This window comes from Pipistrellus kuhlii, unplaced genomic scaffold (assembly GCF_014108245.1).
Source record: "Pipistrellus kuhlii isolate mPipKuh1 unplaced genomic scaffold, mPipKuh1.p scaffold_m20_p_50, whole genome shotgun sequence".
Lineage (NCBI taxonomy): Eukaryota > Metazoa > Chordata > Mammalia > Chiroptera > Vespertilionidae > Pipistrellus > Pipistrellus kuhlii.
The window spans coordinates 1,128,657-1,156,387 of NW_023425552.1; the positions used below are offsets into that span (position 1 = coordinate 1,128,657).

Sequence of the window (27,731 nt, forward strand, 5' to 3'; positions counted from 1 at the left end):
CATCCCACATCTGATTACGACTCTTCCACATACAACCAAACACAAATTTCTCCCTGCTTAGGGAGACCATTCAGGGTCACATCCAATGACTGAATCCACTAAGCTACCATTCTCCAAAGTCCAGTGTCACTAGTAATACTCTACCCTATCTTTTATCACAATCCCATTTTGAAATCTTGCAACCTGTGAATTAACTGGTAAAATTAACCATTTTCACATTGATTTTTAAAAATATATATTTTATTGAGTTTTTACAGAGAGGATGGGAGAGGGATAGAAAGCTAGAACATCGATGAGAGAGAAACATCGATCAGCTGCCTCCTGCACACCCCTTACTGGGGATGTGCCTGCCCTTGACCGGAATCGAACCTGGGACCTTTCAGTTCTCAGGCCGATGCTCTATCCATTGAGCCAAACCAGTTTTGGCAAAATTAACCATTTTCAACCAAAATAATATAACCTATCAAGAAAGTAAGTATGGGTAAAGGCTACCATCCATATCTCTACCAGGTCATGGGAACTAGTGTTTGTGACTAGGGATTTTTGCCTGTCAGAGGATTTATAACGAATGCCAGGAGCTGAATGACTTTGCTTTAGCAAGAAGACCACTCTGAAGCAACACCTGCAATTGGAGTCATTGATTTTGAAAGTTTACAGCAGTCCGAAGACCTCCAGCACTGGCCAAGCTGAGCTGTGGTAGGAACCACTGTGACTTCACTCTCAAGACTTTGGTAGTAACACTACTGTTTACAGTTTCCCAGGAATATGGTATTACTTTCGATTTACCATTTTGCTAGAGAGGGCAAATTCTAATGGCTTGCACTTGTCCTACTATAGTCATTCTTACCCCACAAACCAGAGAGCCATTGAGGTTTATACCTATCATCTGGGTATGTCCATTTCAACTATACACTCAGCCCCTGGCTTTGGGATTTCACTAAAGCATAAAATTTGATCTATGAATGATTCTCATTGATTGGCAGACCACATGCTTTTCTTTTGTTCCCAGAAACTGGACTAGCTTGGAGCCAGTGTCCTACCCAGGACACCCCTTTCCCCAGGTTTGGGTGTTTACCCTTTCCTTCTATAGTCCCCAGATAAATGCCCAAGCAGATCCCTTTGGGAAGGCTGCAAAAGAAGGTTTACAATATATACCTAAGTGCTAAAATAAGGTTTCTCTTCAAAGATACTTGACTTCCTCTCCATTAAAGGTCTAGAAGATTTTGACTCTACCTTGGCGTCTTGAGAAAGACCTGTTTTCCCGCTCAGAAATCCTCAGTCATGGCAATAACTAGGTGTTATCTTAGGGGATACCTAGGGGTTGTTTTTTTTTGTTTGTTTGTTTTTCATTCCTGGGACCCTGTGATGGAGGTCTGCTTTTCATGCCTGTGTGCCTTATTATGACTCCATACTTTGTTCCTTCTCCCTGTCTCTGCTGCTGAAACAAGGGAGCTCATTTCCATAGCAGCTCTCAGGCCTGGAGAGGAAAACCAGCAGAGCCTCGCCAGTTAATTTCTCATGGCAAGGAGCGAGACCGCGGGTCCTGCCAGAGGATAGTGAGAGGGTGGATGGACTGGATGCATGCCCAGGACCCAATAAAACATTCTTGTCTCCTGAAATCTGTGAGTTTCTGCCTTTCTTGGATTTTTGGTCTTTTCATTTAATTTTGTATTGTCAACAATTGTTTCAGATTTGTATTATTTAACAATCCCCACTACCCAAGAAAATCTGGTAAGCAATATACCTGACTGACCGAGCTTCTACTTTGAATGTAGAATCTCTGGTGAGTGAACATATAAACAAATATAAAAGATAACCTGCACCAAAATTATGTCCTGCTATCTTGATCAAATAGCCTTAAAGGAGTTCCCATAAAGTTTTCCTTTATTTTCTGACAATGTATCTAGTTCGTATGGTTTCTTCTGGGTATAACTCTTTTCCTGCTCTAATTCTGCCTCACATCCCTTAGGCTATGTTGAGTGTGGGTTCTGGATACTAGCAGATCAACAGTATAGCGTGGGGCAGGTCTCCATTTTGCAGTTCATGCTGTAGGTGCCCCTGAGCTGATCAAACTCAGGGAGGCTCTCTCATTGACTAACTTACAAGAAAATGGAAATTGTACACCCAAAACTCACCACCTTGCTAGTTTTTAAAAAAATTATATTTTATTGATTTTTTACAGAGAGGAAGAGAGAGAGAGAGAGTTAGAAACATCGATGAGAGAGAATCATCGATCAGCTGCCTCTTGCACACCCCCTACTGGGGATGTGCCTGCAACCAAGGTACATGCCCTTGACCAGAATCAAACCCGGGACCTTTCAATCCGCAGTCCGACGCTCTACCCACTGAGCCAAACTGGTTTCGACAACAGTGATCTTAAGCAAGGGAAAGTTGTTTCTTCTGTAGAAAGAAGTCTGTAGGCAACAGGAGAACTGGACGTGATTCATCTGGGTGGGCATAGGGGCTGTAGAATGTCATTGGAACCAAGGCTCCTCTCCGCTCTCTCCCGTCAACTCAAGCAAGAGAAATGATTGATCCCAAGTGCAACATCATGAATAGAAGAACTAAAATAATGATATATCTGTCAAACATCAGACAACTAAATTTTTATTTGTATAGAGTCAACAGATAATGTCTATAGATAAATAAAAATAGTATCTATATTTATGTATCAGCTGTCTGTCTGTCCATCTATCCATCTACCCTATCATCTATTCATTCATCTATCTATCTATCTATCTATCTATCATCTTTTATCTATTTATTTATAGAGCTTACTACCGAAACCAGAATGGCTTGTTTGTAGTTGTCTGGGGTAGGGGTTAGGGAGATGGGTCTGGTCTCCGGCTTTCTCAGCTCTGGTACTCCTGAGACTGCCCAGTGATGAGTTTCCATTGCCGATCACTCATTTGGATTTTACTTGAAACAGAAAGTTCTCCAGAGAGACCCACCTCCTTTGGCTTCAGAAACTCCTGTCAGAGATTGGATTGCATGCTCTTCAACCAGGCAAATTTGAGCTTCATTGTTAAATTGCAAAGGCAAATACAAGATTAATGGAACTCAGCTGGACAGGAGCATCTGTCATCAGGAGGTGGTGGTTATATGGATGGAGCTTGCCTGGGTAGGGGACACCTACTGACACCCAAAGGTCCTAGAACCCGGAGGCACGGTCCTCTGACCTCAGAACTGATGTGGTTCAGAGATGGCTCTTTCCTGTTATTTCCAAAGGGTTCAAGGGACAGCAGCTACCAGACACTCAGCCTCAGAGGACACATCACACACGAGGATGACCCTGGCACTTGCAGCACATACCTGGCTGGTAATTATAACAAGACATGATTATCTGGATTCCTGGGCTGAGGAAATGGTCGTCAATGCCTTTGGCCACTTTTTAAATTGGTTTCAGAGAGAAAGGGAAAGGGAGAGAGAGAAACATCAATGATGAGAGAGAATCATTGATCAGCTGCCTCCTGCATGCCCCCTACTGGGGATTGAGCCCACAACCCCAGTCATGTGCCCTTGATCAGACTTGAACCTGGAACCCTTCAGTCTGCAAGCCGATGCTCTATCCACTGAGTCAAAACAGCTGGGGCTGGCCACTGTTTTTTTTATTATTATTATTATTATTATTATTATTATTATTATTATTTGAATAGCACATCCAGGCCCAATATGGGAAATGTCCCTGTGGATTAAAACTGACATTTTTTTTCTTTTTGTGTGTGTGAGAAAGCCCAACAATCAGAGGCTGTTTTGCATTTAAGTATTTAACACTAGCTATATACAAAAGGGACAGCATTTCAGTTAGAAATATTTCACCTGTTCCCAAGTTCTTGATGTTAATAGAGCAACATTTAGCATCTTACTCTTTTGACATTTAAAAATCAGGAGGCATAGTGCTACTCTTTTAAACTTTGGTTCCCAGCGACAAATAATGCAATAATAAGGCCTGCAGTTTTCAGTTCCTCTTGAGTGACATTTATTAGCAGAGAGAAACCTGATGCTTTAGCCGAAATTTGGCAGCCCAAGAGGTACACCAACTGCTCCAAAGCACCCCATGAGCTAGAAGCAATGCTTTCAGTTGGCCTGACTGGTAATCCAGTGGCTATACCAAGTTTCATCGAGAGAGTATCGACTCATAAAAGGTTTCCAACAGTGACAGCTCTGTTTATTTTCTCATTTACAGCACACATTCCTGCCACACAACAAATGCTACTGGTGGTACGGTAGTAACTTAAGTAGCTCTTGCTCGATCTTCTTTACTAACCAATCCTTGCTTCCCCTTATAAACTATATTGCCAATCGTATTGCCAAAGTTAGATGCTACAGCCCAGCCCGGCAGGCCAAATCTTCCACAGTCTCCTGGAAATAATAGGAAAGAGCCATCTCTGAGCCACGTCAGTTCTGAGGTCACAGGACAGTGCCTGATGGGTTCTCAAATAAATCACCTGAACAAAAATCCTCATCTCTGACTAAGGAATCTGCCTAAGATGCACCAGGCTACCTGCTGTGCAGACTGTCACTGGGCAGACATTTCACAGGGTCTCTTCTTTTATCAGGGCAAAATGGATGTTCTTGGACAAATTGGAGTTGGACTTAGGTTTTGTGGCTGGTTGCCCAGCAAATCAGCCCCTGCGGAGTTGGTGCTGGGTCTTTCTCAGGAGGTAACTTAGGGACCTTGTGTCCATGATGTCATGGAGTCTGACCAGAGGACACAAATCACAGCCACCAGGTCTAAGTGTGGGCTCAGAATCCATCCTGCCTGCCAAGGTGGAGTGGGAACGTGAGGTGGACACATCAGGTGACAGTCGCCTACAGTCTACCTCAGCCTGTTCAACTTCTCAATAGTTGCTCCATTTATGAAGCTGACTGCCCCTTCCACATCTCCATGGAGGACAGATGGCGGACATGGTGACCAGTACCTACCTCACTGATTGTTATGAGGGTTAATTGAGATACTGCAGAAAAAAAGTTTTTTAAAAAATATTTTATTGATTTTTTTATTTTTATTTTTTTTTTACAGAGAGGAAGGGAGAGGGATAGAGAGTTAGAAACATCGATGAGAGAGAAACCAATCAGCCGCCTCCTGCACACTCCCCACTGGGGATGTGCCCGCTAGCAAGGTACATGCCTTTGACCAGGAATCGAACCTGGGACCCTTCAGTCCGCAGGCTAACGCTCTATCCACCAAGCCAAACCGGCTAGGGCGAAAGCTCTTAGCACAGCCTGGCACATACCAAGCTCTCAGGCGTGAAGGTGTCAGCTGGTGCCTCAATTGTCACCATCTTCTGGAACCACAGGCTCCATCACAGGGCCCACTCACACACTGCTCTTGTCCCTTCGCTCAGATGAGGTGGCTAACCAGCATCTCTGCTTCATCCCTGAAAATGGTCTCATCCTAGCACTGCCTCCTGGCCCACACGCTAGGCAGTGTTTAGCTCCCGTGTTGGGTCATGTTCTCCACAAATGGCCACTGTCATGGAGCTGAAGGGAACTGGATACAACCTTTGGAATAGTGACACTTGCTTCTACAGGCATCGCGAAATGGAAAGGATTGGTTCAATGGCAAGGAGTGGTTCCGAATTAGTCATGGTGTATGATTGCCAAGTCCACAGAGGAGGGACACTTGGCACCAGTCAGAGATGAAGCCAGGCCTTTCGGTCTTTGGCACACTGTTATCAGGGAATTCCACCTGCGTGGAGGAAGCCAAGATATGCCTGGAAAGTTTCAACGTCTAGATGTGACAGTCGGAGGTGTCCGTTTTTATTCTTCCTAACAATCGTGTTTAGTTTGTGATGCCTCACTTGTCAGCACCTTCCTTATGGATACTTCTGGTCTGTGGTAGATTTATTTTACCAGCTCCTCCCCGGGAGGCCTGAAGTCCTCTTGATGCAAACTTTCGTAAAAAAGAATTTCTGGCTTTGCTGTAAGGCTCAGTGAGTGCCACACCAGACCACTTCTCTGACAGGGAGAGAAGACAGAGCAATCAAGGGATTATTTTTGCCTGTATAAATAACCAGCTTATCAACTGGGACTCAGTGTCAGGCTCTGAGCCAACAAAGCAATGGAAATCCAAATGAATAGCCCAAAGCCCTTCCCAGAGGCTGGAGGAAAATGGTGCACCTCAGATGGAGGATATGGCCTAAAAGCCATAATTGATATATTTGAACCCGAAGGGATGACGTGCATTAAGAACTACTTTGCTTTGTATTGATAGAACATCCTAACCTGGACCCGACTGAAAATGAAACATCTCAATCTCTCGTTATATAAAAAGCTAATGAAATGGATAAGAAAGAAGGATAGAAAGTGAAATAGCAAAGGGAGTATTCTTCACAAAATAGTAACCAGTTAAATATTTTGAAACAGTGATCTTCTACCTGCTTGGGGAAAACTCCCCCTGCCTGGTGGCCTTGGGCCCTCTTGGATGTGGGACCAGGTGTCCTTATGTCACCAGCCCTTCTTTCCTTCCTTCCTTCCTCTTTTCTGAATGGAGAGGGAGAGAGAGATAGAAACATCAATGATAATAGAGATTCATTGATTGGTTACTTCCTGCATGCCCACACTGGGGATTAAGCCCACATCTGGGCATATGCCCTGACTAGGAATCAAACCATGACCTCCTGATTTATAAATCCACGCTCAACCACTGAGTCACGCTACCTGGGCACTAGCCCTCTTTTGTTGGTTGAGATTGAGATGAGGCCCAGACCAGTTATTTCATTTTGTATTAGATAATGGCCTTTTGTGCCCATCTGTTCTCCGTGAACAGAGTCAAGGGGTGGACTATATCAGGGGATACTTGGATAGTCATGCCAAGCAGCCATTGCAGGGGTATTCGACCTTTTGGGTATTGGAGAGAATGACAAGGTCATATTCCTACAATTTTTTGTCCAGTGCTTGGACACGTGAATCAATGGAATGAAAGAGAACTCACCTGTGAAGAGCCAAGTGCCGGCAAGATTGTGAGAAGAAAAAAGATCGTTGAGCACCCTTTCCAATGATGGCTGCCTCTTACAGCCCTGAATGTTTCGCTCACCGCTTATAAAAACACCCTCTTTGTTGTATCAAAGCCTGGCAAGGAGAAGGGTTTCTTTCCCATGCTTTGGCCAAGAATTCCCCGGAAACAGGAAGTGGCCCCAAAGAACTAAACCCAGAAACAGGTAAGTGGTTGCCTCTAAAGAGTGGGACAGGCATAGGAGAGGTGGGACAGGCATGGGAGAGGCGGAGTGGCCTCTTCATTATAAATCCAAGTGCTATTTTGTTTTGACGGGAAAGGAAATATACACCCAGTGGCCAGATTATTATCTCTGAATGCATAATAATCGGGCCACTCAGTGTATATCCTATATAATAAAAGGCTAATATGCAAATTGTCCCTTGACCAGGAGTTGGACCAGCAGGCAGGCCAGCCAACCGCCTATGTCCCCTCTCCCTGGCCAGGCTGGCCAGACCCCACCCATGCACGAATTCATGCACCAGGCCTCTAATACACACATTGAGTGGCCAGATTATTATACATTCAGAGATCATAATAATCTGGCCACTCAGTGTATATGTATGTTTATTCCTTATCTTCCTCTGCCTGGCTCAGACCCAGGACTCACTCTACTATCTGGTGGATGGGATAGGCCTCAGAGCTAAACATCTCAGGAACAGCCTCCTCAGGAACAGGCCACAGGGGGTCACGTGATGCGCCGAGTGCTGGGGTCACACAGCTGGATGGGGCAGAACCACGATCCCTGCGGTCCTCCAGCTCTTGGTCTTTCCCTGGTGGCCTCAACTCAACCCACCCAGCCTCCTGACTGCCCAGCCTGTGGCTCTCAGCCGAATACCACCTCAAAAGAGATCTGGTGCCTGACCTCAGTGGCTCAGTGGTTGAGCATTGACCTATGAACCAGGAAGTCACAGTTCAATTCCTGGTCAGGGCACATGCCCGGGTTGTGGCCTCAATCCCCAGTAGGGGGTATGCAGAAGGCAGCTGATCCATGATTCTCTCTCATCCTTGATGTTTCTATCTCTCCCTCTCCCTTTCTCTTCAAAATCAATAAAAATATGTTAAATAAAAAAAAGAGCATCTGGCTTCTGGGAGCCAGAGTCACTACTGGTCCCTCCACCTTGAGTGGGGGCAGCAGAGGAGAAGCACAGGGTCTCTTGACCTGGAGGAGGAGAAGATGCCAAGACATCTCTGAGATGGGACTGTGGCAGCGATGACACCTGCCAGCCCCAGGGTGCCAGGCTGTCTGCCAAACACCCACCAGAATTAGCTTGCTTAATCCTCATGAATATTTATTTCAGAGGCAGATACTATTCCCCTCCCCCACTGCGTTACAGATGAGGAAACAGGCTGACTCGGAGAGACAGGAATGAATCCAGACCTTTAAGCTCCAAGCTCGGGGTTTTATCTCATGACACACAGTCTAGTACATCCTTGCTTTGGAGATTAGGCCGGTGTGGCTAAATGGTTGAGCATCAACCTATGAACCAGGAAATCATAGTTTGATTCCAGGCCAGCGTACATTTTTTTGGGGGGTTGTGGGCTGGATCCCCAGAGTGGGGATGTGCAGGAGGCAGTGGATCAATGATTCTCATTATTAATATTTCTATCTCTCCCTCCCTCCCTCTTCTTCTCTAAAATCAATTTAAAAAATACTTTTAAAAAAGAGATCAAGGACATAAGCTGCGATATAGAGAATGCTTTGAAACAAGTTTGGCTGCTTCTGGATGTGTTGTGCTTCCAGGCTTTCGTCTGTCTGGACACCAAGAGAGGAGGGGAGAGCCCTGGCCCATTTGGCTCAGTGGATGGAGCGTTGGCCTGCGGACTGAAGGGTCACAGGTTCGATCCCGGCCAAGGGCACATGCCCGGGGTTGTGGGCTCAATCCCCAGTAGGGGGGCGTGCAGGAGGCAGCTGATGGATTGTTCTCTCCTATCACTGATGTTTCTATCTCTTTATCCCTCTTTCTTCCTCTCTGAAATCAATAAAGAAATATATTTTTAAAAAAGAGAGAGAGAGGAGGGGAGAGAGCAGGGAGGAAGGGAGGGAAGGGGGAGAGGTTAGAAGCAGGCAGAGGTTAGAAGGGGACGGAGGCAGAGAAGCAGGTTCAGTCCACTCTGTTTTTGTTTTTTGTTTTTTTAAATATATTTTATTAATTTTGTACAGAGAGGAAGGGAGAGAGATAGAGAGTTAGAAACATCGATGAGAGAGAGTCATCGATCAGCTGCCTCTTGCACACCCCCTACTGGAGATATGCCCGCAACCAAGGTACATGCCCTTGACCAGAATCGAACCCGGGACCCTTCAGTCTCCAAGCCGATGCTCTATCCACTGAGCCACACCGGTCTCGGCAGTCCCCTCTGTCTTGACTGTGACTTCTTCCTTGATGAGGCCCCCTCTGAGGGCAGCTCCGTCCACCCTTGTGGAGGCTGCACCCAGAGGCACTGGACCCGCTCAGGACACACCAGATGACGTCACGGGCACTGAGTTTACCATCGTTGACCTGAAATAAATAGCCAGATATTTCTCCAGTAAAAATGGGTTTATTTGGAAACAACAAAGAATTGCAATTCAGGACAGGCAGCCCAATAGCAAAGCATTTGAAGTTCCGACAAAGGAGAGGAAATTCTTTTGTAGAAGAGGAATTCCGGAAAGCTAAGATAAACAAAGACCCCTTCCTGCTGGGCTGCAGGGACCAGGCACCTTAGAGCTCTCCCTTCTGGCCTCCCAGCTTCATTTTAAATGGGGTTTGTGTTTATTTTTACAGAATCAGGCACCCCCACAGAGCGGGTAGGACAGAGCGTGGCTTTCTGCCAGGAAAGGAAGTTTGCAAAGAAGCTGGTATAGTCTGAGCCCCTTTTGTAAAATGAATACCATTTGACAGTATTCACTTAAGAAAAAAGTCTGGACCAAAAATGCCACAAAAGCCGAAACCGGTGTGGCTCAGTGGATAGAGTGTCGGCCTGTGGACTGAAAGGTCCCAGGTCCGATTCCGGTCAAGGGCATGTGCCTTGGTTGCAGACACATCTCCGGTGGGAGGTGTGCAGGAGGCAGCTGATCAGTGTTTCTCATCTGATGTTTCTAACTCTCTATCTCTCTCCCTTCCTCTCTGCAAAAAATCATTAAAATATATTTTTTAAAAATAGGGGGGGGGGGGAAAGAGGGTATCCTGCCCTCCTTGCATCAATCTCCAGGTTTTTTCCCCCAGAACAACCAGCACGTGCAGGAACTGCACTCTGTGCTACGAGGTAATATTTATGCATCATAAAAGGTTTTGTCCTGAGTGTGTGTGTTTAATTATTAAAGAGATGTAAATCCTGTCAGATAGGTTTAATGATTAGTTTGAGGATTGAAACACTAAACGGTTTGTCCCTTGACTTTGCACATGGTTGCTTAGGTGTCAAAGAGAAGAATGGAACAAAAGGGCAAATTGTGTGATTTTGTTTTGTGTGTAGGATGCTTAGACCTGAAAACACTTTGACCATCTGTGACAGCTACACTGCATCCTTTCCCTTCAAGCTCAGGAAGACAGATTGCTGTGACAATTACTGGTGGAGTGAGAAAGGGAGACTGGGTAAGAGGTAAAATGAAAGGTAAGGTGCACTGTCTGAGACACTGAGGAGCACTGAGGGCAGGGGGACAAGGAGGCCACAGGAGGGGCCGTGGGAAGGATGAGCATAATCAGGGTGGGCTTCCTGGAAGAGGTGTGAGTGTTTGGGAGCAGAGGAGCATGGAGAGGAGGGCATCTCAGAGGAGGAAGACAAGTTAAGAGGGCAGAACTCAGTGGGTCATGCCTAGTGGGGGGCCCACTTGCCTTGTTCCCCTGTTCCCTGAAAGAGGTTGGGGTCCCTGCCTTTGCTGTGACAAAGCTGAAGGGGAAGCCCAACAACCTACACCGAATCTGAACTCTGCCCAGGAATTCCCATTAAAATGAGAACAGAGGCCAAAGTGCAAGCAGGTTGTGCCCAGCCTATCCTCCCAGAAATCCACGCTGCCGCCTGCCCCTGAGAGAGGCTCGTTCACCACAAAAATGTGAGTAGGAAGAGGACCCTGCCTCCCTCGGTGCGGCCGTGCGTTTGTGTCTGTGTGTCTGTGCGGCTGTGTGTCTGTGTCTGTGTGCTCATGGGTAGGTGGGCTCTCCCAGGAAAGAAAAAGAGAGGGAACAGGAGTGGGGAGACATGGGGTCTCAGGGCTCTTACTTACAGGTGAGTTTAAGTCTATGAACTGAGCTTCAGTTAAAAAATAAATAAATAAAAATAAAAAGGAGCCGAAACCAGTTTGGCTCAGTGGATAGAGTGTTGGCCTACAGACTGAAGGATCCCAGGTTCGATTCTGGTCAAGGGCATGTACCTTGGTTGCGGGCACATCCCCAGTAAGGGGTGTGCAGGAGGCAGCTGATCGATGTTTCTCTCTTATTGATGTTTCTAGCTCTCTATCCCTCTCCCTTCCTTTCTGTAAAAAAAAAATCAATAAAAAATATATTTTTTTTAAAAAAGGAAAGAAAGAAAGAGGACTATATTAGCTCTTGTAATTGATAAGTCCAGGGGCAGGGCTGATTTCAGGGACAATTGGGTACAGGGACTAGAATGAGGTTTCTAGGACATTGTGTCTCCACCTTTCAGAGGTCTGATGACAGTACAATACAATGAAAATATCACTTAATGGCAATGGTGGGTGTTTTTTAAAAAAAATAATGTATTTTTTATTGATTTCAGAGAGGAAGGAAGAAGGAGAGGGGGAGAGAGAGATGGAAATATCAATGATGAGAGAGAATCATTGACTGGCTGCCTCCTGCACATCCCACACTGGGGATGTAGCCCACAACCTGGGCATGTGCCCTGACCGGGAATCGAACCGCGACCTCTGGTTCATAGGGCGATGCTCAACCACCGAGCCACGCAATGGTTTTAATGTACTGTGGGGAGCGTTGAAAGCTAGAGCCTCTCTTCACCAAAATACCTGTATCAAGTACACATACGTGTTACCCAGAATTCCTTCCTTCCCCTTCCCGTATAGCGGGCAGACTTTCCCTGTTTCTGCCTGGCCTCGTGAGTTTCTGAGAACTTGCCTCTCACTGGTTCAGAAGTGGGCACGGGAAGGGATGCCTTCCGCTGTCCCTGGGGAGTCACGGCCATGCCCCCGGCCAAGATGAGGGCTGGGTTCTGGGATGGCAGGAGCTACGTTAGGTGACTGGTCCCCCCCTGCCATCCCTCTCCCTTCCCATCCACCTTCCTCCTCAGCTCCCTCCCTGGCCGCCCCCTTTCAGCTCTGGGCCTCCCTCTGTTTTCCAGCTGGAAGATCTGGCACATGGAGACCAACACACCGAGGCCCAAAGAGTCCATCTCTCTCGCATCCGTGGCCAACGGTCTGGACAACATGGGGGCTGAGATCTTGGAAAGCCTGGTCTGTCCCCTTCCCCAGCCCCCTCTTGGTCCCCTAGTGGGAAGGACTTTTGCTCACCATCTTCCTTCCCCACCCCTCCAGTGTGATGGCCTCCTCAGCGCAGAGCAGCCCCTTATGTCACTTCTTAAACACGCGTGCGCCCATCATGTGCCCGTAGGGCCCGCCCTAGCCTGAACGGTCAGGAAGGTCTCAACCGCGAGGAGCCATGGGGCTGCGATGTAAAGGATGAGAAGGGGAAAGCACGTGGGGGTCGGGCTGGCGTGGGGGTGGGGGTCCCCGAGGAAGCCTCAGCCTTTGGGGAGCTGGCAGGCCTGTCCTTGCTCTGGAACGGCCAGGTCGGGCCCCACCACTCAGAACTCTGGACCCTAAAATGACACCCTCTTCCCTCCCCACGTCCCCTTCCCTCGCCTCACTGCACAACCCAGGGTGCACTTTTCACACTGCAATTTGTAAGAGTCACTCCCCTACATGTCAGAACCCAACTCCACGGACTATGAGGTTATTGGTGGTGACCAGGCAGCCCTGCCTGGCACTCCCCACCGGCCATAGCTCAGTGTCCCTCCCTGGCACAGAGCCCAGCACACAGTAGGTGCCCAATGCATGCATGCTCTGCAGAATTTAAGTTGCCCTCCAGTGACTTCCTGTGCAAAAGCCCACCCACCCCGGCCCACTCTCCAAGTGACTGTGGGCACACTGGTGGCAGCCAGGGCCTCTCCCATTCTGGGCCCCCACTCTAGTTCTCACTTGGGGCGGCAGAGACACTGTGGTCACTCTCTGGTGGCTTTAGGAGGAAGGCCAGACTCCAGGCGGCGACTTGAGCCCTGCAGAGGGCGGGAACAGTTCGAACAAAGCCAGCCGGGAGCCCTTCTCAGGAGGGTAAGTGGTCGGCAGGAGGGGGGAGGAGAAGAGGGGGGAGACGCGGGCTGGATGGGGAGTGGGGGAAGCCGCCACGGGGAGCAGGGGTGAGAGCATGCTCTCTGCCAGGCAGAAACACAACTCCCAGTAACTTTGCTGACCGAAGGAGAAAACACGATTTAGCTCACGAATGTGCTCTGCTGGCCTCTGCCTCTGTCCAAGGCAGGCCAGGCCCGAGGCTCCCAACCTGCCAGAGTGAAATCTCATTGGAAACCCCCAAATATGGTTTAACTCAGATGGGACTCCCAAGCTAGACTGGCCCCCCTCTTAATTATTCGGTCTCTGGGCACCTTGGGTAAGGTGACGATACGTCCCGCTTTTTGGCAGACAGTCCCGATTTTTAACAATTTGTCCCGCGTCCTGAGGCGTTTAAAAAAAAAAAAAAGTCCTGATTTTTAAAACGCCACGGGACAAATTGTTAAAAATCGGGACTGTCCCGCCCAAAGCGGGACGTCCGGTCACCTTAACCTTGGGGGACCTCGAGGCTTAGTTTGAAAAGCCCTGGCCTTGGCCAGGCCCCTCTTCTCACGTGGGAAGGCTGGAGCCCAGAGAAGGAAAGGGACGGACCCAGGTCACACAGGCAGCAAGCAGGAGCCTCGAACTGAGCCTCCCAATACGTAGGCCCGCTGGGGTGCTCACTGGTCAGTCCTGAGCCGAGGAGAACGGAGCGGGGGTTCCGTCTGTCTGTCTTAGAGCAAGACTGGCGAAGATGACGGAGGAGGTGGGGGATGGGACAGAGAGAGGGAAGAGAGAGGCCTTAAAGCTAAGGTGATGAGACGTCCCGCTTTTAGATTCTTTCCAAAAATCGGGACTTATTTATTTATTTTATTGATTTTTTTTTTTTTTTTTTTTTTTTTTTTTTTTTTACAGAGAGAAAGAGAGAGGGATAGAGAGTTAGAAACACTGATGAGAGAGAAACATCGATCAGCTGCCTCTTGCACAGCCCCTACTGGAGATGTGCTCACAACCAAGGTACATGCCCTTGACCGGAATCAAATCTGAGACCTCAGTCTGCAGGTCGACGCTCTATCCACTGAGCCAAACCGGTTTCGGCAATCAGGACTTTTTTAAAAACGCCGTAGGACACGGGACAAATTGTTTAAAATCGGGACTGTCCCGCCAAAAGCGGGACGTCTGGTCACCTTACTTACAGCAGCAGCCGTGCAGCCTGTGAGACCCCAGAGGCTAATCGGATTCCAGCCTCTATGCAAGGATAGGCCAGTGACCAGATGCCCGGGAAAGAACTGGCGTTGCACTGGGCCTGGAAGGAAGTGGGGCCACAGCTGCTGGCATAAAGCAGACTGTTCCCATATTTCTGAGGAGAGCCGCTGAGTCGGCGAGGAGTGTCCCGGGTCCCCAGGGGGTAAATGCAGAGCTGGGAGCCTCGCCCCCTTGCTCCATGGGGCGGGAGCGGGGCTGCTGGCATGGTTTGTGCGTGTTGTTTGGCAGCTGTTTGCTGGGGAGTTCTTCCTGCTGGCAGGCGATTCCCCTCCAGGCCTGCAGGCAGGGTCCTCCCTGGGCCGGTGCTGAGTAGCCTGAGCCTTTCCTCTGTTTGCTCAGCGCTGTGGGGTGTCAAGGCCAGTGCCTGGCTCACCCCCTATCACTCTTTCATTGGAGCGGCTTCCACCTGGAGGTGTTAAGGGTCCCCATGGCGACGGGAGCCTGGGGGCCACTTGTGGACTCTCTGGTCTTCTCCCCAGGAGGAGCCTGCAGCCAGCCCTGAGAGCGAGGCGCTTCTGCAGAGAGCACACACAACTGTTCCGATGGATCCGCACGGGCCTGCTCTGTACCGGTGAGCTTGGGCCCGGCCCCGCCCACCCCGCCCACCCATGTCTGCCATCTCCACCCCTGCCTGCCATGTCTCAGGGCAGGGTCGTTAACTCACCCAGCAATTCAACAGAGCTTTGTTGAGCGCCAGCTCAGGGCCAGTGTCCGTGCCGGAAGCAGGGTCAGCAGAATTAAGGCAGACCAGATCTTGTTCCCCAGGCACTCTGATCAGCAAGGGAGAAGACAACAACTGTGTCCACATAGGGCAGCGTGCCATCTGGCTGGGAGCACCAAGGAAGGATGGGGGTGATCAGGGAGGACTTCCCGGAGGAGGTGGCATCTGAGTCTCACTGATTGAGCAGGAGTCGGCCAGGTGTAAGGGAAGGACAATAAGGAGTGAGAGGCACTCCGTGCAGAGGAACCCCAGGAGCAAAAGTGAAAAGGGACAGGGTGCGGACAGGGAGCTGATCAACAGTCTAGTGTGGCTAGAGGGTAATGTTGTGGACAAGGAGCCAGAGGATGAGGCTGTATGGATGAGAAAGGGGCTGATATTGTGTCGATGAGAGAACATCCAAACCTGGAGAGAGTTTGTATGATACTTTATTTGAGCCAAACAGAGGATAATGCCTGCAAGCAAGATCTCAACAAAACTGAAAAAAATACTTCTGAGACTAACAGTTTGCAGCTTCTTTTATGCATTTGAGATTAAGGAGGGAACGAAAGGATGATTACTTAAACGTTGGAGAAAGCCAAGTGCAGGCCCTCCAACTAATACCCTCCAACTAGTCTGGTGACAGAGGGAGTGGGGTAGAGCTTACACTTACAGTGCTTCACCCCACATCTTTTTAAAAAATATATTTTATTGATTTTTTACAGAGAGGAAGAGAGAGGGATAGAGAGTTAGAAACATCGATGAGAGAGACATCAATCAGCTGCCTCCTGCACACCCCTCACTGGGGATGTGCCCGCAACCAAGGTACATGCCCTTGACAGGAATCGAACCTAGGACCCTTCAGTCCGCAGGCTGACGCTCTATCCACTGAGCCAAACCGGTTTCGGCCACCCCACATCTTTATCCAATGGAAATTCTATGTGTATCTTCTCACTCTTCAAGAGCCCTGGTTTTTGAAACTCAGAAGCCAGAGAGAGATATTTCCCCTCTGCTATTTACTATCTTTTCCTTTCTTAAAAAAAAAAAAAAATATATATATATATATATATATATATATATATATATATATATTGATTTTTTTATAGAGAGGAAGGGAGAGGGATAGAGAGAAACATCGATGAGAGAGAAACACTGATCAGTTACCTCCTACACACCCCCTCCTGGGGATGTGCCCGCAACCAAGGCCCTTGACGGGACTCGAACCCGGGACCCTTCAGTCCGCAGGCAGATGCTCTATCCACTAAGCCAAACCAGTTAGGCCTATCTTTTCCTTTCTTAAAAAAAAATTGTTTAAATTGATTTCACAGAGAAAGGGAGAGGGAGAGGGAGAGGGAAAGATAGAAACATCAATGATGACAGAGAATCATGGGTCGGCTGCCTCCTGCACGTACCCCACTGGGGATCGAGCCTGCAACCCGGGCATGTGCCCTGCCTGGGAATCAGAATGTGACCTCCTGTTTCACAGGTCGACGCTCAACCACTGAACCATACCGGCCGGGCTCATATTCCTTTCTGGAGGCATAGCAAGGACTGGTTTAGCTCCTCCTCCTCCTCAAGGGGGAGGAGGGCAAAGGGGGAAAAGGAGATTCCAGGAAGAAAATGTCACTGATGAATACTGCAGACCGGGATCCTTCCTGGAATACCTGACTTCTTTACCTCTGTCCTCTGTGGAAGCCAGTTCGCTCCGGAGCACAGCAGGCACTCTTTTGATGCTAGAATAAGCCATGCTGTCTAGCTTCCTCCAAGCACATCTCCTCGCTCCCGTTGGGTCAGCACTTGACAGTTTTCAGAGCTCTTACACGCTATCAGTTAACTCTGTAACCACCCTCAACACTAAGGTGACCAGACGCCCCGCTTTTGGCGGGACAGTCCCAATTTTTAACAATTTGTCCCATGTCCAGCGGCGTTTTAAAAAGCCCCGATTGCCGGAACCGGTTTGGCTCAGTGGATTGAGCGTCGGTCTGTGGACTGAAGGGTCCCAGGTTCGATTCGGGTCAAGGGCATGTACATTGGTTGAGGGCACATCCCCAGTGGGGGGTGTGCAGGAGGCAGTTGGTCGATGTTTCTCTCTCATTGATGTTTCTAGCTCTCTATTCCTCTCCCTTCCTCTCTGTAAAAAATCAATTTATATATATATATATATATATATCTCCCAAATTTTTGGAAAGAATGCACGACAAGCTAGGGAACGGCAGGAGAACGGGAAGGAAATATACTGTTTTTGGTGGCCATGTGGCTATTTAGCCAGGATATGAGTTTTATATTATTTTTGTTAATTTTATAATGTTAAACTTTAATAATAACAAACCTCCGCAGCTTGGGTCCCAGCAGCCTTTTAACTTTAATAATAACAAACCTCCGCAGAGAATTGATTATCGAGAACTGCTTATCAAAGTTCGCATTGAAAATTCGGGACATTTTTAAAACACCGTGGGACGTGGTTAAAAATTGGGACTGTCCTGCCAAAAGCGGGACGTCTGGTCACCTTACTCAACACAGGAGGGATGATTGTTCTCACTTCCAAGCGAGGAATGTGGCTCAGAGGGGTTGGGTGAAATTCACGCCCACCAAGTTCTGGATGGGGTCTTTGGAGCCAGAGGGCGGGGCTTCAGGGACCCACAGGGACCCACGTCATCACTGACCCCCCTTCTCATCCTTTCCCCTGCCACTCCCAGCGTTTGCGGCCTTCCTGCTGATCGCCTGCCTCCTGAATTTCCAGAGGGCCCTGGCCCTGTTTGTCCTCACATGTGTGGTCCTGGCCTTCTTGGCCCACGGCCTGCTGAAGAAGCTGCTGGGACCAAAGCTGCGGAGGTGTGCCAGGCCTCTGGGGCATCCCCGCCTGAGCCTCTGGCTCAAGAGGTGAGTGAGCTCGCAGCCCCCAGCTGGGGCAGGGTGAGAAGGTGTGGGGCACAGAGGCTGAGGGCCTCTGAGTCAGCTCTGGGGGCACAGCCAGGGCTGGGTGAGCAGGGCCTCCTCGGCCCATCCCATCGGCCAGTTCCTGTGCCATGGAGGGCGGACTCCACCCTGCTTGCCTTTTGGAGGCCCCAGGGCAAGCGTTGCTGGGTGGCATCAAAGATGGCAGCGATCTTTGTGGAGATGTGCCAGTTGCTGGCTGGTTTTCTGCCCCAGTTACAACAGCTGACTGACAGCAGAGGACAGGACTCGACAGTTTCCTAAAGTAAGAGGTGCCAGCTCATCCCGGCGGGGAGGGCCCCTCTCCCCGCCTCCTGTCAGATCTCCGGGGACACGTGTGAGACGTGTAGCTGCAGGGTGACCACCCTGGAGTCTGAATCAGCAGGCTGGGCCGGGGCCCAGGTATCATTACTTTCAGGTCGCCCCCTGGGGATTTCATTGGTGTCGTCATTGTTGTTAATCCTCACCCAAAGATATTTCTCCCATTGATTTTCAGAAACTATCGATAGAAGGGAGGGAAAGAGGAAAAGGGAGGGGGCAAAGGAAAGGGAAAGAGAGAGAAAGAGAAAGAAACATCGATGGGAGAGAGATACACTGATTGGTTGCCTCCCACACACACCCCGACTGGGACCAGGGATCAAACCTGCAACCCATGTAGGTGCCCTTGACCATGAATTGAACCTGAGACCCTTTAGTCCATAGGCCGATGCTCTAACGCATGAGCCATACCACCCAGGGCAACAGCGAATTTTTAAAATATATATATTTTATTGATTTTTTTACAGAGGGGAAGGGAAGGATGGAGAGTTAGAAACATCAATGAGAGAGAAACATCGATCAGCTGCCTCCTGCACATCCGCTACTGTGCCCACAACCAAGGTACATGCCCTTGACCAGAATGGAACCTGGGACCCTTCAGTCCGAAGGCCGATGCTCTATCCACTGAGCCAAACTGGTTATGCCAGTGGTTGGCAAACTCATTAGTCAACAGAGCAGCAAACCTCTGCCCTCGAGCCGCATGTGGCTCATGAACCACAGTTTGCCGACCCCTGGGTTAGGCTGTTAAGGCAACGGAATTTTTTAAAAAAGTATATTTTTGTTGATTTCAGAGAGGAAGGGAAAGGGAGAGAGAAACATCAATGAGGAGAAAGAATCATTGGCCACCTGCCTCCTGCACGCCCCCTACTGGGGACTGGGCTCCCAATCCGGGCATGTGCACTGATCAGGAATCAAACCCTGACCTGGTTCATAGGTCAGCACTCAATCACTGAGCCGTGCCGCTGGGCCTAACACCATATACATAGTAAATAATGGTGGGATCTGATTTCACTGTATTTAGTTGTTAGTCCTCTCCCAACCCTGAGAAGTGGAGAGCCTTTTCCTTTTCCCAGTGACTCAGAGAGGCTAGTGGTTTTCCTGAAGTCACACAGCTCTCTCTCCTCCCACCAGCCCTGAGTGTGCTTTCCTTGTGAGGTTGGGGGAGATGCTGAGGGCGATGTCTTTCCGCCGGTCCCTTGCAGGGGTGCAGCCCTCGCCGCTTTCCTGGGCCTGGTCCTCTGGCTGGCTCTGGACACCTCCCGGCGGCCGGAGCAGCTGGTGTCCTTTGCGGGAATCTGCGTGTTCATCTGCGTCCTCTTCGCCTGCTCGAAGCATCACCGCACAGTGAGTGCTTAGCTGTCAGGCGTGAGTGGGGCTCAGCCCTTTCTCTCCCTCGGCCTCCTTGGCGATGCAACTGCCCCAATATCAGGACCCCTCCTGGTTTCACAGTGTGGCTAACACCTCACCTCCCCTCAACCCCCCCACTCCCACCCCCAGCTCCAGCCAAGCCTCCCAGAGATCCTGGTGCACACCGGGGTTTGGAGGTCGCCACTAAGGAATCACTAAATGCTGAGAGGCATCCAGCTCCCTGCTGCTGGAGTGAGGGCTCTGACAGAGGGGGGATTAGGGTAGCAGGCATGGGGGGAGGGTCCAGGCAGAGGGAGGTTACACTGAGGCCAGACCCGCAGGCCACAACTCCGCCCACCAGCAATCACCCGGGACCAAGTGCCATGGCATGCCCAAGGCTGGTCAAGGCTTACATGTGTCCCCAGTTAGACCAACTCCCGCCTGCTACCCTAGTCTCACTGCCGCCAAGGCTGTGGCCTGTTATGAACTCCAGGGAGGGTGTGACCACTGGCAAGAGGTCCCACCTCTGGCTAGGTCCAGCCCTGTCCTACAGGCAGCCAAAGCCCCTCAGAGCAGCCCCTGGCCTCTGCTCTCACCCCACCCTGACCCCAGAGGATGGCCCCCGGGGAGCTGAGCTCTCAGGTCCTCTCTGTATCGGTGGCAGGTGTCCTGGCGGGCCGTGTCCTGGGGTCTCGGGCTGCAGTTTGTACTCGGCCTCCTTGTCATCAGAACGGAACCTGGATTTATCGCGTTCCAATGGCTGGGCGACCAGATCCAGGTGCGTACGTGAAGCCCGGCTTCCCAGGGCATTGTGGGTACCGGGGAAGGGGGGAGGCGCCATTCTGTTGGGGGACAGCGGGGGGTGAGGCCTTAGAGAGGGATTGGGACCAGGATGGTGGGTGTGTGGTGGGCCCCAGACCAAGAGGGCAGCTGGGGGTTAGGCTGTGCAGCTGGTACTTCCCTCGGTCCTGGTGCCCCCAGACAGACTGAGACTGGGTCTGATCTGGGACAGAGGCATGTGGTCCTTGGCAGTCTTAAGTGATGTGGAATTTATAACGGGAGTGCTGAAAAAATGGCAAATGATTTACATCGTGTATGTGTGTGTTTGAAGACAATGTGTAGTTTATTGAAGTTATACTTTTTAAATTTCATTTTTATTGTAGTAAGTACACATAACAGCTACCCCAACTTAACCATTTTTATTTTTTAAATGTATTTTTAAATATTTCAGAAATTAAGAAAGAGAGATAGAAACATCAATGATGAGAGAGAATCATTGATTGGCTGCCTCCTACATGCCCCCCACTGAGGATCTGGGCATGTGCCTTGACCGGAATCAAACCTGGGACTCTTCAGTCTGCAGGCTGACGCTCTCTCCACTGAGCCATACCGGCGAGGGCCCATATGAACCATTTTTAAATGTCACTGAGTTTATTCACATTGTTGTGCAATCATCGTGACTTACTTTGTAAACTATGAATTATGGAAGACTAAAGGTTAATCCTGTACTCAGCCCTGACATACACATTTCCACGTGCCCCGGAGGAGAAAGCCCTGCGTGTCTGGGCTGTGTTTCTGTGTGGGTGTGGAGCCGAGGAGACGGAGCTGCTACTCCAGTCATGTCCCCATTTTACAGATGGGGATACTGAGGCCTGGATAGGAGGAGTGACTTGTCCCTGCAGCCTCAATGCAAGTTCTGGACCTACGTCTGGTCTTCTGTGGAAGTGTGTCCAGATTCAAACACCAAAGCCACCAGCCTGGGACAGGGACAGATGGGGGCTGTGCCTCGGTCAGGAGGGAGGGGGGAGCAGGCAGCTCTTGACAGTTGTCTCCCCTCTTACTGTCTGGCTCCCCTTGTTGTTGTTTTTCTTTTCTTTTCTTTTTTTCATATATTTTATTGATTTTTTACAGAGAGGAAGAGAGAAGGGGGAGGGAGGGCGAGAGAGAGCTAGAAACATCGATGAGAGAGAAACATCGATCAGCTGCCTCCTGCACACTCCCCACTGGGGAGGTGCCCACAACCAAGGTACACGCCCTTGACCGGAATCGAACCTGGGACCCTTCAGTCCGCAGGCCGACGCTCTATCCACTGAGCCAAACAGGTCAGGGGTGCCTTCTTTGTTTTGTTTGTTTGTTTTTAAATCTAAATAACTCTCATCTCAGAACATTTCTTTAAAATGTATTGAAAGAGTATATCTTCTGGAGAGAGTGGCCATGAACGTGGCTTTAAAGACGCACACTGCCAGGTGGTGCCCAGCTTCTACATGACCAAGGCCTGGGGGCCTAGTCCTTGGACCAACCTGCCCAGTTTCCTTGCTCTCTCCCTCGTTCATGGGCTCACTCTGGATTTCGTTTTGTTTCATTTTCTCCTTTCAGATCTTCCTGAGCTACACCGAGGCCGGCTCCAGCTTCGTGTTTGGGGAAGCGCTGGTCAAGGATGTCTTTGCCTTTCAGGTCAGCTGACTGTTGGCCCACAAGGCCTTTAGCAGCCTCTGCCAGGCACCTCCAGCCAGTGGGGAGCCGGAGCCAGCTGTGTGGGCCAGGCCTGGGCGGGGCTTCTAGAAGCTGTTGAAGTTAATTAAGCCTTGGGTCCTGGGAGGAGCCCTGGCAGTGGGATGCCCTGGCTTAGCGGTTTGCTTTTGGTTCTGTTCGCTGCATCCTTCATCTTTTCTCCTTTTCTGGAAGAATGTGCACAAACCTGAAATTTGCATCTCCCCCACCTCCCCCCAAGCACGCTTCAGACCATGAATTCATAGCCCGTTAGGCTACAAGGATGCTCAGCGATCCTGGGCCTCCGTTTATATGACAAGGGCTCACCCCGAGAGGAGCGGGGACCTGGCCACAGTGGCCAGCGAGTTAGGGCGGAGCCACGCCGAGAAGTTGGTCGCTGGACTTCCGGTCACGTGATATTTCCTCCTCCTGCGCCGAGAAGTCAGTGACGTCATACCTTCCTTCCAAAGAGCATGTCTAATCGCGGTAGTAATTCGTGTAAATCATATTAGTGGTTGCTAAAGATTTTGAGATTGGATGTTCTGTCAAGAGATAAAAACACGAGGGAGGGAGGCTTATCATTAACCAGCCTCAGCATTTCCCTGTCAGACACTAACTGTTTCCTGGCCGCTGCGAGGTCCTGGGCCGTGGACAGTCTGTCAGTGGATTAGCCAGGGCTGGCTTTCTTTTCTTTTCTTTCTTTTATTTTTTAATATATTTTATTGAGTTTTCACAGAGAGGAAGAGAGAGGGATAGAGAGTTAGAAACATTGATGAGAGAGAAACATCGATCAGCTGCCTCCTGCACACCCTCCACTGGGGATCTGCCCACAACCAAGGCACATGCCCTTGACCGGAATCGAACCTGGGACCCTTCAGTCCACAGGCCGACGCTCTATCCGCTGAGCCAAACCGGTTTCGGCTAGCCAGGGCTTTCTGAGCAAAGATGGGTCAGGCGAGGGAGGACTTCAGACAAATGGTCCTTCGCCACAGAATTCCCTCTCTCATAAGATTCACGAGTTACAGATTTCCCTCCTCCCCTGCACTATGCACACGCACACATAAACACATACATTCACGCATGCATGTGTGCACACATCCATGCACGCACATGCGCATGTGCGTGTGCGTGTGCGCGCACGAGCACACACACACACACACACACACACACACTTGCCAGGCTTGGGACTAATCCTCCGTGTAGGAGTGGCTTTGTTGCTGAGCCGACTAGAAGACTCAGAAGCTTTCTCTTGGTTCTTTCCATGAATCATGTGGACCCAGTCCAAGGCCCTTGGCCCATGTCAGCCCCGGGGAAGACTTCCCCGGGGCTCGTTCAGATTTTCAGAATCCCAGCTGCTTCCCGCTGGGCCACGGTCCAGCTCATCACTCCTCCAGGAAGCGGAGCCCCTGCGGGAGGGAGGCTCCCTCAGTCCCCTCCGCCCCTGGCCTGGCGTCCAGCGCAGCTGAGGCGGCGGCGGCCCGGCTGGATCATTTTGATTAGTCATTCCGCCTTGGCTCCGGCTCCCTTCTGGTAACTTTCCGCCCACACGACGGCCTCCCCGCAGGCTCCTGCGTCCTTCCTGGGTCTGGCTGAGCTGGCGCACACGTTTGCTCATCCCGTTACTAACACTCCGGCCTCTGGAACGTGCACCCGCTTGCTAAGCTCAGTAGTGCTGCTCGCGTGGTCTTCTCTGGGGGAGCCCTAGGGAGAAAGAAATGTTCTCACCTCTCAGGGGTGCAGCTGCTGCAACCCCCAACGGTCAACAGTGCCGCATTTAAAAAAGTATATTTTATTGATTTTTTACAGAGAGGAAGAGAGAGGGAGAGAGAGTTAGAAACATCGATGAGAGAGAATCATCCATCAGCCACCTCCTGCACACCCCCCACTGGGGATGTGCCTGCAACCAAGGTATATGCCCTTGACTGGAATCGAACCTGGGACCCTTCAGTCCTCAGGCTGACGCTCTATCCACTGAGCCACACCGGTTTCAGCAACAGTGTCACATTTTTTTTGGGGGGGGGGGGAATATATATATATATATATATATATATATATATATATATATATATATATATGATAAGTAAGACAAGGACAAAAAACACCCTAAATAAAATAAGGACTGAAAGGTACCACCGCATTGCCTGACTGCTGGCTGTGTCTCAGTGGTTGAGCATCAACCTAGGTACCAAGAAGTCATGGATTCAATTCCCTGTTAGGGCAGGTACCCAGGTTGTGGGGGGTCTATCCTCAATAGGGGACATGCAAGAGGCAGCTGATTGATGATACTCCTCTCTTGTTGATGTTTCTATCTCTCTATGCCTCTTCCTTCCTCTCTCTCTCAAATAAGTTGTTTTTAAACTATATTTTATTGATTTTACACAGAGAGAAATTGAGAGGGACAGAGAGTTAGAAACGTCGATGAGAGAGAAACACCGACCAGCTGCCTCCTGCACACTCCCCACTGGGGATGTGCCCGCAACTAAGGTACATGCCCTTGACCGGAATCGAACCCGGGACCTTTCAGTCCGCAGGCCCACGCTCTATCCACTGAGCCAAACCGGTCCCGGCATCAAATAAGTTTTTAAAAGCATTTTTTTAAAAAAGTAGCATTGGATTTAGTAATTGCCACTTTCAGGGGAGGGACTGGGAAATCCATGGAGACCAAGCTGGAGGAGGGAGTTGGGGCATCTGAGCCGGGAGAAGCCTCTGCAGCGGACTGGGACAGGCAGGGGCAGGCGAAGGTGTGGGAGGTGAGGTCAGCAGGAAGTCAGGAGGCACGTCCAGCTTATCTGTTTCTCTGTAAGGTGGTGGAGGTGCAGCAATCAGTCCGAGGCATCTCCTCCCTTGGGGTCACTGTGGTTCCTTGCTGCCTGGGGCTGCAGTGCGTGGGCCTTGGGGCTGGGGCTGGACTGTTGCTCAGCTCCCTCCAGGGAGAGGAAACAGCAGGCCTCTGGCCCAAATGGGTCTAGTCCTGCCTTTGGAATCTGCTTCCTGGTGAGGACATGACATCTGCTCAGAGGTGTGGGTCTCAGAGGGCGCTGTCCAGATCAACAGCACCAGCAGTGTCTGCAGAGGCTCATCTCGGGTGGGGGTGGGGGAACGGTCCTCAGAAATTGCATTTTTAAAATTTTATTTTTATTGATTCTTTTTACAGAGAGGAAGGGAGAGGGATAGAGAGCTAGAAACATTGATGAGAGAGAATCATCAACCAGCTGCCTCCTATACACCCCCCCCCCCCACTGGGATGTGCCCCCAACCAAGGCACATGCTCTTGATCGGAATCGAACCTGGGACCCTTGAGTCCGCAGAAACCACTGAGCCACACTGGTTTCGGCAGAAATTGCATTCCTAATGAATTCTCAGATGGTGCTGCTGGTCCAGGGACCACACTTTGAGAACCTCTTGCCGAGTAACGGCCACAGCCTCATACAGCATAGAATCAACTCACTGGTCCCATCTATAATAATAAAAGCGTAATATGCTAATTGGACCTTGAGTTACGGGTGACCATTGGTACTAGCAGGCACAGCGTGCTCTGAGTATCCACAAAGCGGTGGTCACGCCGAAACTGGTGTGGCTCAGTGGATAGAGCGTCGGCTTGCGGACTGAAAGGTCCCACCCAGGTTTGATTCTGGTCAAGGGCATGTATCTTGGTTGCGGGCACATCCCCAATGGGAGGTGTCTAAGAGGCAGCTGATCAATGTTTCTCTCTCATCAATGTGTCTAACTCTATCCCTCTCTCTTCCTCTCTGTAAAAAATCAATAAAATATATATATCTATATCTATATCTATATATATCTATATATATATATTTTTTTTAATATTTATTTATTTATTTTTTAAAGCGACGGTCAGGACTTACTGTGTTAGCTACTCCCTGGGCTCAGGCTAACCGTGGAGGGGATGGTTGCGGGACTGAAACAGAGAAACGAGGCTCCAGGGCTGGCCGAGAGCAGCGCTCCTGAGGATTACACAGGGTCTCGGCAAGCTGCTTGGTGGGCCAGGGGGTACGCTGTTTCTTGGCAGGGGTGTGATCTGGGGCAGGTACCCAGCATCTCCCAGCCTCAGTGTCCCCACTTGTGGAGTGAAGTTTCTCAGCTGGGAGGCCCTATTGGCCTTAGGAACCTTGTTTAGGGTCAAAATGCCCCACCTTAAAAAGATCAAGTCCGCCGAAACCAGTTTGGCTCAGTGGATAGAGCGTCAGCCTGTGGACTGAAACGTCCCGGGTTCGATTCCGGTCAAGGGCATGTACCTTGGTTGCGGGCGCATCCCCAGTAGCGGGTGTGCAAGAGGCAGCTGATTGATGATTCTCTCTCATCAATGTTTCTAACTCTCTATCCTTTTCTCTTCCTCTCTGTAAAAAATCAATAAAATATATTAAAATTAAAAAAAAAAGATCAAGACCATTTCTCTTCTCTCCCATGCAGCTTCCCTCCCTAGAAAGTCACCATTTAATGCAAAGCTTAGCCTCCCTCTCACCATTGACCCCGGTCTCACAGAGAGAAAATGTCTCTGATTGATCCCCCCCTAATACTCCCCCTGAGGAAGTCATTCTGCAGTCGGATCCAGCGCCCGAGGCACCCTCCTTCCTCCCTCCTGGCTCCAGCCTTCCCCGCAGCCCTGCCAGCCTGCAGAGCGGTCGCCTCGCATGATAAATTGGACAAGCTGTCTAGACAGTACGTGATCCTGCCGTGCGTTTTGCTCCAAGGGTACAGCGGAGTGATGTCAGCGCCCCTCGTGCTGGGGGTGTGTCCGGCACCAGGCGGTCACAAGGAGTCACAAGGGGCAGGAAAGGGTTTATCCGGACAAGCGCCCGTGTTCCCTGTCAGGCCACATCCCCCACGGCAGCGATGTGGGTGACAGATGCCAAGTGGAGCAGGTCCAGATAAATCCCACAGCCTCCTCGGGAAGGAAAGCAAAGGAAAACCCCTCTCGTCCCATCTCGTCTCCCTGGGAGCTGCCCCGGGGCGGTCTCTGTTCCCACAGGGCCGTGCTGTCATCCGCATGCATCCTGAACTAGAGCAATTCTGATTGCTCAAGATGCTCTCTCCTTAAAAACAACAACAACCCTCCCTCCACCCCTCTCTACACCAGCCCCTCTTCCTTCCCACACAGCAAGCTTCTCCACAGAGCTTTTACCCTTGCTGTTTCTACTACTTCTCTTATAGTATATATATTATATTATATTATATTATATTATATTATATTATATTATAATTGATTTTTTTTTTTTTTTTTTTTACAGAGAGGAAGGGAGAGGGATAGAGAGTTAGAAACATCGATGAGAGAGAAACATCCATCAGCTGCCTCCTGCACACCCCCTCCTGGGGATGTGCCCGCAACCAAGGCACATGCCCTTGACGGGGAATCGAACCCTGGACCCTTCAGTCCGCAGGCCGACGCTCTATCC

The 27,731-nt window shown here is 50.0% G+C and overlaps 1 protein-coding gene across 1 annotated transcript in view; it reads left to right on the plus strand.

Annotated features, from left to right (window-relative positions):
- The first annotated feature begins 10,876 nt into the window (after positions 1 to 10,876).
- Positions 10,877 to 27,731, plus strand: part of SLC28A1 (solute carrier family 28 member 1) — a 34,459-nt gene continuing 17,604 nt past the window's right edge. Inside the window, exons 1-8 of the mRNA XM_036415676.2 lie at positions 10,877 to 11,027; positions 12,287 to 12,398; positions 13,186 to 13,274; positions 15,014 to 15,105; positions 17,928 to 18,111; positions 19,686 to 19,827; positions 20,495 to 20,608; positions 22,207 to 22,284. Of these exons, the coding sequence (XP_036271569.1) occupies positions 12,303 to 12,398; positions 13,186 to 13,274; positions 15,014 to 15,105; positions 17,928 to 18,111; positions 19,686 to 19,827; positions 20,495 to 20,608; positions 22,207 to 22,284 (795 nt within the window). The 5' untranslated portion in view covers positions 10,877 to 11,027; positions 12,287 to 12,302. The remainder of the gene's footprint in view (positions 11,028 to 12,286; positions 12,399 to 13,185; positions 13,275 to 15,013; positions 15,106 to 17,927; positions 18,112 to 19,685; positions 19,828 to 20,494; positions 20,609 to 22,206; positions 22,285 to 27,731) is intronic.